This window comes from Gossypium hirsutum, chromosome A10 (assembly GCF_007990345.1).
Source record: "Gossypium hirsutum isolate 1008001.06 chromosome A10, Gossypium_hirsutum_v2.1, whole genome shotgun sequence".
NCBI classification, from domain to species: domain Eukaryota; kingdom Viridiplantae; phylum Streptophyta; class Magnoliopsida; order Malvales; family Malvaceae; genus Gossypium; species Gossypium hirsutum.
The window spans coordinates 187,731-200,850 of NC_053433.1; the positions used below are offsets into that span (position 1 = coordinate 187,731).

At 31.0% G+C, this 13,120-nt stretch overlaps 3 protein-coding genes across 3 annotated transcripts; 1 reads left to right on the top strand and 2 right to left on the bottom strand.

Moving 5' to 3' along the window:
* Window positions 1-116: 116 nt before the first annotated feature.
* On the top strand, window positions 117-3,122 carry LOC107924925 (F-box protein At5g07610). The gene is made up of 2 exons (XM_016855503.2): window positions 117-338; window positions 1,866-3,122. The coding sequence occupies exon 2, from the start codon at window positions 1,891-1,893 to the stop codon at window positions 3,010-3,012; it is 1,122 nt and encodes a 373-aa protein (XP_016710992.1). The 5' UTR covers window positions 117-338; window positions 1,866-1,890; the 3' UTR covers window positions 3,013-3,122.
* A 316-nt stretch (window positions 3,123-3,438) lies between these two features.
* LOC107925106 (auxin-responsive protein SAUR72) lies at window positions 3,439-4,124 on the bottom strand. The gene has a single exon (XM_016855674.2). The coding sequence runs from the start codon at window positions 4,089-4,091 to the stop codon at window positions 3,561-3,563; it is 531 nt and encodes a 176-aa protein (XP_016711163.1). The 5' UTR covers window positions 4,092-4,124; the 3' UTR covers window positions 3,439-3,560.
* Window positions 4,125-8,106: 3,982 nt separating this feature from the next.
* Window positions 8,107-12,315, bottom strand: LOC107925257 (uncharacterized). The gene is made up of 5 exons (XM_016855901.2): window positions 11,099-12,315; window positions 10,505-10,987; window positions 9,240-9,644; window positions 8,923-9,125; window positions 8,107-8,502 (listed from the first exon to the last, which is right to left on the bottom strand). The coding sequence occupies exons 2-5, from the start codon at window positions 10,962-10,964 to the stop codon at window positions 8,245-8,247; spliced, it is 1,326 nt and encodes a 441-aa protein (XP_016711390.2). The 5' UTR covers window positions 10,965-10,987; window positions 11,099-12,315; the 3' UTR covers window positions 8,107-8,244.
* Between the last annotated feature and the right edge of the window lie 805 nt (window positions 12,316-13,120).

Here is a 13,120-nt window from a genome sequence, read left to right on the forward strand (position 1 = left end):
AGGCCACGTTTCTATAAATGAAAAATAAAATGAAATTATAATGTATAGTAAATAATTTAGGAAGTAAAATGCAATAGTAACTTATAAATCCCATAAAGAAAAAAGCTAATTGGGCTGTGAGAATCCAAATTTTCGAACTCTTATGTAACTGAAATGCATGTATGCCCCTCTTCCCCACTACCACCCAAAAATAAAATAAATACAAAAAGAGAGTGAGATAGTATGCAACTCGATTTCGCCCTAAAATTTCCCCCCAAAATTCTCCCAATCTTTCTTATTTTCTTGGCAATAATTCTCAGCCCCAGTGATGAAAACAGGATTTCACATCAACTGTAACTGTAAGTCTTCGTTTGATTCACTCTGTTTCTTTTCTATTCTTGCTTCTTTTTTTCCCTTTTTTTAGTCTACTTTTTAATGGCTTTTCCTCAATTTGTTCCTACTCAATTGTCAAAAGAAGCATTTTTGTCTATGCGGATTTAATTTTGATTTGCATGTGGTCTTATATCGACTTTGATTGTCAATTGGTTTTACCCACTTTTGTTTTGTTGTTCTTGCATAAGCATTTTGTCCATTAAATGTTCGGTTTCTCGTAACTTAGTGTTGAATTTGGGTTTCTCTATCTTTTTTCAGTTGGTTTTTGCACAAGTTTTAATTTTTATTGTATTTTGCATATTAATTCTGCCTATTGCCTTTTTTAAAATTTGATGTAGCTTGTTATCCAAGCCGATTAAAGTGGAATTGAATTTCGGTTTCTCTATCTATTATCAATTCATTTTAACGCAAGTTTCTCCTTTTGTATAATAATTTTGCCTGTTATCACATTTGATCTTGTCATGGAATAGTTTTCTCTTTTGTATTCAATACTGGCCTGCTTGTGGTTTTGTATTGAATTTGAAAATTCGAGTTTCTCTATCTATCATCAATTGATTTTAGCACAAATTTAGTTTTGCTGTTTTTGGATCTTAATTTTACTTATTATCATTTCTGAATTTGTCAGTCCATAGGTTTTTCTCTGTAACCATCTGTTACTCCCATAGACTAAATCTTGAGTTATTTGTAGTCTTATTTTTAACCATCTATTTTGACTGTTAAAAACTGGACCCTGTACATCACAGTGGGGCACATGTGACACGTCACAAGTAACTATCTAGTTATTAAATTTTTAACAAAAAGGACTGGTTTACTTTTTAATCTAATGTATAGGGACTAATTTGCTCTTTTTTTAGTAAAGGGAGCAAAATGCTATCTAACTCTACTATAGCGGCCTCCATGTTTCCTTTACCCGCGATTGGGTAATTTTTTTCTTTTAGTTTTTGTATGAATAGTAAGTTAGATTAAATTGTTAGCAAAAACATCCCAATCCAGTTTTGAAATTTCCTTGTTAAAGACAAAATTAAGAACAGGAAATTTCTTTGGAAAGCTCAAAGGCAGGAACTAGGAAGCTGCCTCAAGTCTGAGTCATGACCCTTTGACTATTCTCCATAACATTGAAGATAAGCTTATCACTACACGGATAATTTAAGCAAAATAGAGTCGGAGCAACATAGCACATTAATATATTTGTGTGTGTGAAATTTTCCTCAAACTTCCCATGAAATTACTTTTAGAACTTAAACATTAGGAAACATTCAGATTGACAAAACTTTCCTATATAATTTCTCAATTGTGTTTCCTTTGGATGAAATAAGAGCTGCATCAAATATTATATATTGGTTGCTTTCAGAATCAATATTCTGTCAAAAACAAGTAATTTTGTGTTTTTGATATCTAAGTGATCATGATCTTGTTAATATTTGTTCATTTTTAAGCTATTTTTATCAGATTTTGGGTATCATATTTTATGATTTTTTCCCTTCTTATTACAGAAGGAATTCGATTTTAGTTTCAGCCATGTGTTATAGCAAAGCCCCAAAAATGAACAACAGTGATGTAATGAGTGATATTTTACTGAGGCTACCATTGAAGGATTTGGTAGGATGCAAATGTGTCTGCAAATGGTGGAATACTCTCATCTCGGACCCCATTTTCAAGTTGAATTATTCGCTGCGAAACCCTCAGTACAATATCTCAGGGTTCTTCCTACAGAAATTCTTGTACCTTGAGCTGCATTCGAAATTGTTGTTCTTTCCTTGTGAAGGACGAGTAGATGCTGCTCCTAAACCATCTCTCTCTTTCATAGAAGACGATAAAGGTGTTCGTATACAACATTCTTGCAACGGGCTTCTCATATGCAGCAGTTTCCGATGTGGAGAAGAAGATCGCAAATACTACATCTGTAAACCTACTACCAAACAGTATTTTCCCCTGCCGAATCTTGAATGCAGAACTGTATTTGGCATTAGCATTGCATATGATCCTAACAGATCACCTCATTACAAGATTGTTTCCATTTGTGATTCGTATTTTTCGAAAAATCATCGCCAGATAAAGATTTACAGTCCTGTCACAGGCTCATGGAAACCCTCAGGTAAACCATTCACTGTTCCGGACGAAGATATGTTGTTCAACCGAGGAGTCTTCTGGAACGGTTCATTACATTGGATTGGAATGGGAAATTTGGCACTTCGATTCGACCCTGAAACAGAACTTATGTTAACAATGCCAATGCCTCCAACACAACGAAAGCCGGGATATTTTGGAGAATCAGGAGGTCATTTACTTCTAGTTGAAGCCTACGGTCCTCTCACTGCTGGATTCGACATAATGGAGATGAAAGCCGACTATTCTGGTTGGTTTGTCAAGTACCATCTAAATCTTGATCAAGTAGCAAGGCGATGTCAGGCCGTAGAAAGAGCTAACCGGTTATCGATCTTACATATTGTTTATAATCATGTAGAAGATGTAGATGAGTCATTCATAGTGATTCATGTTCCAGGTGAGTTTGTCTCATTTAAACTTAGAGATTACAGTTTCATGGATCTTCAGACAAATAATCATGTGGATTCAGGGCTAGGATTATGGTATTCCTGGGAGGGAGTTTATCCTTATACAAACACTTTCTTTTATCTTTGAACTTTTTGCTTCTAACTTTTTTTTTAATATAATTTACATTTTAATAAATTAGCCATTGCATTTACGTTGTAAAGTTTCAAATCAATCCTACATTCATATCAATTGAGAAATATTGTTGTGTTTTTTTATATATATGGGAAAATTGTATTTTAGGTCCTTAAAATTATAAAATAATACATGGTAAAATCATAATTTAGTTTCAAAAAGGACTTTTAAAGACGATGAAAAAGATAATTTAATATAATGATGCAATCACATTTTAATTTTTATTAAAATGACTTCTGAACAAAAAGATGTTCTTAATTTGGCATCCATGATTCACAACAAATATTATAATGGTTGGTATTTACTAAATGAATGGTTTTTATGTTGATATATTGAAGGAGAGTGATAGAGTTGTATATCATGGATAATTATTAGAAGAAAATCAAGTTTCTTATTCAAATGTAATTTCCCTCTACAAAATCAAAGGTAAAAGAAGAGATTTTGTTAATTCTTTTAGTACAAAAAAGCCATTGTTTTACATTTCTTTGGTAATTGCATGGAGTTCATCTACACGTCTGAGGTTGATGAGAAGAAGGTGTTAACTCAGCATCTGGTGAACAACAAGAAGCAATCATTTCAGCATCCACATTGAATCCAAATTCATGCAAAAACATCGCATCCTTTTTCAGTTCCACCATTTCCAATATCTTCTCAAACACTGACACTTCACAAGGGATCCTTAACACACCTTCTTGTTGAAACCCAAACTCTTCTTCAGCTTTTCTAAGTAAAACCCTAAACGCTTGATGACCCAAATACTCCGTCGGGATCACGAACCGTTTCCGTTCTTCACCCACACTCACGGCTAAGAACCCTTTCGGCGGCGATGACGTCGTCAGCGATGAAACGTCTGTGAATGATAGTGTCCTCTTTAGGAACTTCATGCTCCGGCTTCCACTTCCGGTGCTGCTACTAGTGGTGGTGCAACTACTGTTGGTGGTGATGGCATTGTTATTTGCTAATTTTTTCCATTTCTTGAGGAGTTGTTGAAGCCTAACGATCTCTCGGATCTTGTTGGACTTTTTTGAATCCATTAAAACACCGATGCCAAAAAGAATATACAACTGTTCAACGTAGTTCCAATGAAAGGTGTGAGTTGATATATATACACAAGCAAGCTCCATTAAAGAGAGGAGTTTACCAATAAATTTTATTTCTAAATTAATGCATATAGTAATTAGGTCGGTTAATGCTAGTTACGAGGTTATTACTATATTATATAAAAGAAGAAATAATTAAATGTACTGTGTAATTATAAATATGAAAATTAAATTTTAGTTGATATCTATACATAAAACTTTAGTTTTTAAATAAATAATTTTTTTATTAAATTATATAATATATCAACGTAAAATATATATTAATTCAATAATATTATTAAATCATAATTTTTATATTTATCATTTATATAAAAAAGCAATTAAGGGGATTTTTTATTAATAAAACATTTAATATTTAATTATGGTTATTAAAAAATTCCAAAGGCATGAAAGTTTTTCATTAGAAAAAGAACAGAGAAAAAAGTTGATAATTTAGAGTCAAAGGTGCCCAAGTCAACCCATCTCTTCGTTTTTGGTCGGTTCAATATTTTATATGTAACTTTTGAGTCTTTCCACGTAATTTATTTTTTATTTTTATTATTTCTCTTGAGAGAAAATAATCAGAGTAAATGGTTGGTTAATGAGTACCTCTACAACATTCTTTTAAATTAATTTATAGTAATAACATTATGTTAAATTTATTTATTATTTAATATCAATAAGAATTTAAATGAAAAAAAAACTAAGCAGTGCAGGTCATTTATTATTACACTGAATAATTGATTTTTTATTTATTTTCAATATAACCTCCACATTATTCTGGATAGATCTGTGATTAAAATTTTTTTTAACTTAGATTTAAATACAGTTGAGTGTAACATTAAAAATATTTTTTATATACTTCATAATTATATAAATTATTAATTTGACTAATCTGAATTTATAATCCGTTATTAATAGTAAAAATATTAGGATATTAAATTGTATTTTACTTATTAGATTAAAGAGTAAATCTGTTATTTTAGTTAAAAATTAACATGTTTATTTTTTAATAAAAATAAAATAGATTATTAATAAAATGATTAAATGTTGCAAGTATTATATATCCTGTATCAGATTCACATGCAAAAGGGTGTTAATTTAGTACAAGTGGAATCTGGTGTCAACAGTCCCCAGAAAATAAATCCATTTAATTTGTCTTGGTATGTGTAATAATTAAGCTTATTTATTAGAAGATCTATGGGCAAACTCAAGAAATTCCATGTGTAAATCCCACTCCATTAATTAACCAACTTGACAAACACCCTATTTTTAATTATTTATGTACATCAAATGTACTTTTTTTCTAATTAAAGAAACTTTCTTCAGTTAATCATGATGCTACTTTTTTTAGTTCATCTAGAAAGTACATAATTGAATTACTACCATTAATTTAATCTTATATTATAAAAATAATTCAGATTATAATATATTTTAAAATGCAAATGAAATATTTTATCTGTAATTCAACTGTGAATGAAAAATAATATAATTATGAATTAGACATTTTATTTTTTTTCCAAAACTCGTAACATAAAAAAACAACCATCAATTTATTAAAACATAAGGTATGGGACATTTCAATGATTAAAATTGTATGGAAATTTTTTCAAAATTAGAAGAAAGGGGTATTTTGTTGATGTAGGTGCAATCCAATTATAAATTATTATTTTTCTTTTTCAATTATTGTGGAATCAAATCATTGCAGCTTATGATTTATATTCATAAACTTGAACATTACCTAATCATAAAATATGTAAATTATTATTTTTAGTGGTAAAATTAAAATATTTTATTTTTATTTTTATCATAGAGTAAAGGTGTAGACTTTGGAAGATGTTCCATGGAAAATAGCCAATCTCGGCCTTCCAGAACGGATAAATAAAATAAAATAAGTTCACATGGCAGACAATATTTACGACAAATACAATCACCTAATAATGTACGACATGTGAATTGGGGAGGTCACATGATTATACATCTCAACTTCTATTTCATTTGCTTAAATCATTTCTAGATATTATAAATTATTTTATCATAAATATTATTGTAATCACACCTCGATTTCTTTAACACTCACAACAACAAAAAATGCACGCTTTTTTATCATTATACAAGTAGAAATTTAATTTTAATTTATGTGAAAATATTATTTTTTTAGTTCCATAATGTTAACCAAAATAGTCTCACATATGTGAAAATTTAATTATAATTATAGAATTACATCAAATCAAAATTTATATATAATATTACACATTAAATCAAAATTAATATATAATTTTAAGATTTATCCCTATTATATAATATATCAAAATATTTTTTTTTCAATTTAAGATATCACAGTTTTTTTTCCAAATTCATTAAATTTTTATATCAATTATTTTAAATATTTTTAAAATAAATAAAATTTAAAAACAATTGCATTTAATATAGTTTTAAAAATTTTAGTCAGTAATAAAAAATCCAAATCGAAAATTTTTGCTCACCAAACTTTATTCGGATATCCGAATCTTGCTGTATATAGAACTACATAGGCTCCAAAATTATTTAAAAAAAAAATCAGAACGTATTGGAAATAAATTTTAAATATTGGTATGGAAATGATACAATACATAGAGTTGCATGGCGTGGCCTTAAAAGAGATAGGAAGAGTGATTGAGTGGGACATCTTGATGATCTGATAGTTTGGTTGATTGATCCGCCAACCCTATGATTGCTGCTTTATAGTAAATTTTGGGGATTCGATACTTTATTTCTATTGTAAAAAACAAAACAAATTCTATTATTATTTATGTATGTAATATTAGAATTTATGATTTAATTTAATTTAATTTAATTTATTTTTTAAATTAAAAAAGTTTGACCAGGATCTCAAAGTAATAATTATTTCATTTTTTTTACTCATTTAATTTGAATGATTTAGGGTGTTGAAAATTTTTAAAAACTAAATATAATTTTCGTTTTATTTTAAGTCATATACTTGAGAAAGTAGGTAGGCATATAATGAGATTCTTTCTTAAAAGTGTACGCCTCGATAATTTAGATAGATATATAATAAACTCTCATCTTAGAAAGTTCAGCTAAGCAAGTGAAATAAATAAATGAGTGAACTACAAGTTCGGCTAAGCAAGTGAAATAAATAAATGAGTGAACTACATAAGAATAGATATATAATGAACTCTCCAATGAAAGTGTATCTGAATAAGTGAATTCTGCAAGAGTAGATATTAATGAACTCTCTAATTAAAGAATTTGTCTAGTGAATTCTTCTACTAGTGAAATCCAAAAGAGTAGAAATGAAATGAAATGCTGTCTCCAATACCTTCAGTCCATTTCTACTTCTTTTTTTCTGCTTTTGCTTACGTGGCCTTGCTCTTCCCACATAGATGAACTCATGTCAATTTCATGATTTGCTTTAAAATACTCTTATCTTACTTGGCGTATTGTAATGTTATCCATTAAAGCCTTAAAAGGCCACGCACGATAAGGCACTAAGAGCTTGATAGACCCACGCAGGAATAGGATATAACTTTGGGGCCTTAAGAGGCTTCATCGAGAACAATATTAGGCCCTCAAAAGTCCTACACCCGTTGGGGCATTGTAGCCTTTGCTTCATTGACAATGACACCAGGGCCTTCTGAAGGCTGTTGATGAAGAGATGATCACTTCTAACGCACAGAGACAGGAGCTTTTACCACTACCAATATCATTTGATAGAATGGGTGTAGCCTAGCAGTAAGTGCATTATTTTATGGGTACATATTACATTATGTATTATTTCAATTTTGATGCCACAATAATTATAGTTTAATCTATCATCTTCCTTGGAAAACTAGTTAAAGATAAACCCCTTCAACAGTGCATTTCTTTTAGAATCAACCATTAACTTCCATTAAAACCCTCACAAACAACCCTTTGTAACCCGACCCTTAAACCAGTTTACTCGTAAACAGCAACACTGACCCTCAAATCCAAATAACGTAAGTCCATATCATATCTACTTCCAAATCCAAATAACATAAAAGTCGAATGAGTTGCTTCCAAGGGAAAATCAGTAGCAAACTGTGCATCAAAACAAGGGAAAAAGTAACATAGCTTTACACAACACCTAACCTTTAATCAAAACAGGGAAAAGTATGGGTGAAGGATCTCTCTCCAATTTCCCATCACAAAAATGAAGCTTTTTCATCTTCTCTTCACACCAAAACAACTGCTCTTTACTTATCCTTCCCATCCGAAGAACCCTTGATATTATTTTAATGTCAATAAGCCCAAACAACAACGGAACATCCTCGTGCGATATCGGCCACATATTCTTTTTCCATCCTTTCCGTTTCTTACGCAGCTCCTTCAGCTTTGCGCCTTTCTGCAGATAGAAATGGCAAAAAAAAAGGGTTCTTGAACATCAATGGTCCCAAGTTAAGGTCGATAAGGACATGCTTTTCCGAATAAGATTGCTTATCTTTTAAGACAAAACATGCGGACAAAAGAACACAAACATGTCCAACTAGTGCCAAGTGTGATGCAAGTAGCAAACAAGAATGCAATAGTAATATAGTAGATGAATGTTACTGCTACATTGCTCAAATTCAAGTGTGACCAGTATCTGAGACGAGTATGCTCAATTTGTTATTAGTACTTCCGCCTTTTGGACGTCTTTGGAGGGTCATATCCCATATCTATGTCCAAACGCACATTGGTACATACCGAGACGTACCCATACTCATATCTGATACCTCCATATCGAGTAACATAGGTAACATAAAAAGTTGAGATAGAAATGTACCTTCTCTAACAATGATTGAACTTGAAGAGGGGTAGCCATTGGGTTCTGGTTTCCGAACAAGTTACGAAAACTACCATGTTTTTTATTGTCCATTTTTAAAAAAAGTCGGAATACCAAGATTGTGGACTCAATAATCTGGATGATATCCGGGGCAAGGACCGAATAATCTGATTCTTCTTCCACCTTTTCCTTCCGATCTGAACCTGAAAAACAAATGGAAACAATCCATCTAAGTACTTCCGGGTTTCGTAAAACTGAAAAACAGATACTAGGCCACAAAAGATTCTTCATTCAAGGACCGATCATTGAAGATTTACCTTGAATGTTTGGAATTTGAAGAAGCTTAGGTAAAATATTTCGAGCTCGGGCATAGATTTCTGACCTGGGACCATCCTGAAAAGGTTCATTTTCGATAAACCTTTGTAATAAGACCTGGAATTGTTGAAGTTGCTGAGCACTGTGGTTGTAACAGATGGGATTCTCAGGTTGGCACAAAACTATCTGACTGAGTTGCGAGTACTGGCAATGAAGTGCCTCCCATGTTAAGCAAAATTGAGCAACATATGCTGTTTCGAGATCCTGAAACGGTTTATTAATAGACTGTTGCAGTTGCTCGGCTTCTTTATCAGGTTCTTCGATCTTCTTCAAGGAAAGGCAACTCAAGGGGGACCGAAGTTTCTTATTTGCAGATTTCGGGGATGGAGTTGAAGGATTTGAGGAGCCTAGAAGACAATAGAAAACCCAAAGACTCAAAAAACAGTGGGAATTTTTGAAAAAAAGAAACACCTCTACAACTGTTAACAGCGATGAGAAAAAACAGTTTAAGCAGCAGTAATCCAAATATGTAGTACTTGAGCAACTAAGAAAAGAAACAAAACCTCATAAACTAAGAGGCACCAACACAAGAACCATCACTGTCAGCCAAACATTTTCATCATTAATTGCATCTAAAACAGCTATATGATTATTCGGACAGTACAACATCCCATTTTACTAACATCAATAAACCAAGCAGCAATAACATGAACCATTAAAAAGCAAATATGCTTGGTCCTAGGGAAACAGATCGATCTAGCCATGAGCAGGTTGAAGAGAGCTCTAACAGGCTTCAAAGGACTGAACCGGCGTATATGGCAACATAGAGGGATGACATACAGCTAGGGGTGTCTAATTCGGTTCACTAGTTTGAACAATATTTTTCTCTCTAGTAACTTGACTGAGACTCATACCACAAACAAATGACCAATGACATATATGAACCCGGAATCACGGCCCTACTTCCTGCTCAATAGTCAATAATCTGATACTCTTATCTAGTTTGCATCCTTCACAAGCTCATTCGGTTCACTAATTTTAACTCTTTATCGGGAACTTACATCACAAACAGATGATTGATAACATTTACGAAACCCAAATCACGGCCCTACTTTCTACTAAGACCTTATACAATTCAACCTCCTAAAATTGTTCATCATGCTAGTATGCAACACAATGTAAACAAGTAATGCAGCACTAAAAGCATTAAAAGCTCGTATGATTCGCAAATTCGATGTAAAATTCAACAACGCAAGTAACACTTTACCAGCTTCCTTGAGCTGTTGTGCAATAATCTTATCGTAGAACAACATACGCTCGCAATACTTCTCGTAAACAGCATCGAATCCACCCCACCATTGTCGACCTTCGGCTTCGACATCCCTCCATTCACTGGAGCACGTCTCGCCACCAGCCTCCTCTCCGTCATCCTCGGTGTACAACTCTTCTTCTTCCTCCTCAGGAATCAGTACCATAAAACTGTTTTTTCTAAGTTCTTTTAATCTCCTTTTCACTTCATTGGTTATAAAATCATCATCATCATCATCCTCAACTTCAACACCATTGTCAACTTTGGATGATTTCTTCACATCATTGTCACGACCACCATCAGAACCGCCGCCGCCGCCGCCGCCACAACCACCACCACCATCATTGATATTCTCCAAATCCTTTTCAGGGTCAGGCTTATGAGCTTTCCTAAACTTCTTAACTTTCAAGAAATCCATCTCCTAAATAATCTTTTTTTTTTCTTTGGATCCAAATTGAGACACAAAATTGTTCTTTAATAGCTAAAAAAATTCAGACCCTTTGAAATATTTCAAGCAAGCATTTGATACACTGAAAATCATGAAGATCTCACCTTGAACACGAAAGATGAACTGAAACAACAGCTTTCAATGTGGTTTATACATAATCAAAAGCTTTAAAACAGTAAAAAAAGCAGTCATTTCCCCTACAAAAAAAAACAGTCACTTCAGCAGAAAGTGAAACAAAAAAAGAAATGCCCTTGAAAGTGCATTTCTTTTAGAATCAAACATTAAACCCCATTAGAAAAAAACCCAATGATCTTTCAAAAATGGGGTTCTTTTTTAACTAAAACCCCAGAAGGAGCATTTACAATAATGATTCACAAGTTTTTTGCTCTTCTATTTTAGCATTTACTCAAAAGAAAGAGAGATTTTCCTTGTGTAACCGACATTGCAGATATAGAAAAAAAAAAGAGAGAGAAAAATCCCACAAAGTCACACCCAACACAAAAGATCCTTAAAAAAGAAACCAAAAATCAACTAGAGTTAAGGGTTTTCTTTTTGAAAAAGCTCATTTTCCGTTAATTTATTTTTAAAAATAAAAACAGTAAAAACACTCCACAAGAAGTGCGCAAAGCAGTGGGATTTACTTGATAAAACCAATTTGAATTTGCAAAAAATATTAAAATCCATATAATATGAATTAATAATCTACGATTACAATAATTGTCAGTTCTTCCGAGGCAAGACAAAAGACTGTACTTAGACCACTGCTGACTGATGAGTCGATAACAGTGATATGTTGGGAACTATGAAAAACTCTATTTAAATAATGGTTAAAGGAAAATACTATAGTAATGAGTGCTTAGAAATAGTAATTAAATATAAACATAAACATTTTTTTATAAGGAATAGAGACATTATTTGAAATTTTAAAATATTAAATATTTTAAACTTGATAAAAATTTGTTACATCCATAACGTTTTATATTTAAAAAAATTACATTTTGAAGATGAAAAAGAGTTTTTTTTAAACAGTACTATTTTTCAACCACCTAATCTCGATACACCTTTTTTTTCTTATTTTGTTTATAAATATATAAAAAATGACTATTAAAAAACAGTGAGATTGTGTAAGAAGTATGAATTTAAAAAAATTAATTTTCCACCTATTAAATAATAAAAACTTTGAATTTGAATTTTTGAATTCCCAAAATTTTCATACTTTAAAATCTCACATAAAAAGTCATAGAAATAAAAAAGAAGTAATTTAGAAAACGTGAAAAAATAAAGAAGAGAGCACGAAACCCAAAGGAAAACACAGTAAGCATGGACAGAGAATATTGTCAGAAATAAGAAAGAAAAGCAGTCATCCTCTCTGCATTAAACCAATGTCCCGCCAAATCTACCCTCTCTTTTATTAGTTTTATTATTATTTCTCCTTTTCTATAATCTATTTTTATTATATATATTTTTCGTCCTTTTCCCCTCCATCCGATCCCTCGCATTTAGATCTCTCGGATTTAGATCTGACCATAGCCCCCACAGCTTAAATTTACCCTTTATTCAAAGAAAATACTAAAAGCGTAATAATAATTTTTATAATTAAAATTTAAATAAAAACATCTTTTTATTACTAAATTAAAATTCTTGAATCGAAATGCATTTTTTTTGAAGTATAGTAAAATAATTTATATTAAAAGTTATATTATATTATCTCTTTTACTTAAAAATAGATAAATTAATTTTTATAAATTAAATCTAAGAACAAATTGACCTTTCCTATTAAAAATTTTATCTATTTATATTTCATATTTATTACAAAACTAAATTTTTATTGTAAAAATGACTAATTTTTCTTTAATCTAACATACATAAATTAATTTAACTATTTTAATAAGTAAAACTTTTTACTTAATCACATTTTTCTTCCAATTTAAAATTTTAAAAAAATTATAAATAAAAATAGGCATTTTATAAAAAATAAAATAAAATTCAACCTCGAAAATCAATGGCCTAGATAAGTATGCTAAGAATGTACCCGCATTATGCAATTCAAAATTAAAATAATATATATAACTTGATTTAATTTAATGAGGAAAAATATGATAATGGTTTGATTTTATTAAATATAA

Bases quoted from the DNA above. Each gene is read 5' to 3' on its own strand.
- LOC107925106 (XM_016855674.2), bottom strand. From the start codon at position 4,091: ATGGATTCAAAAAAGTCCAACAAGATCCGAGAGATCGTTAGGCTTCAA.
- LOC107925257 (XM_016855901.2), bottom strand. From the start codon at position 10,964: ATGGATTTCTTGAAAGTTAAGAAGTTTAGGAAAGCTCATAAGCCTGAC. The intron at 9,645-10,504 runs GTAAAGTGTTAC...ATTGTCTTCTAG, and splicing joins ACAACAGCTCAAGGAAGCTG to GCTCCTCAAATCCTTCAACT. The intron at 8,503-8,922 runs GTACATTTCTAT...TTCTATCTGCAG, and splicing joins TTCAATCATTGTTAGAGAAG to AAAGGCGCAAAGCTGAAGGA.
- LOC107924925 (XM_016855503.2), top strand. From the start codon at position 1,891: ATGTGTTATAGCAAAGCCCCAAAAATGAACAACAGTGATGTAATGAGT.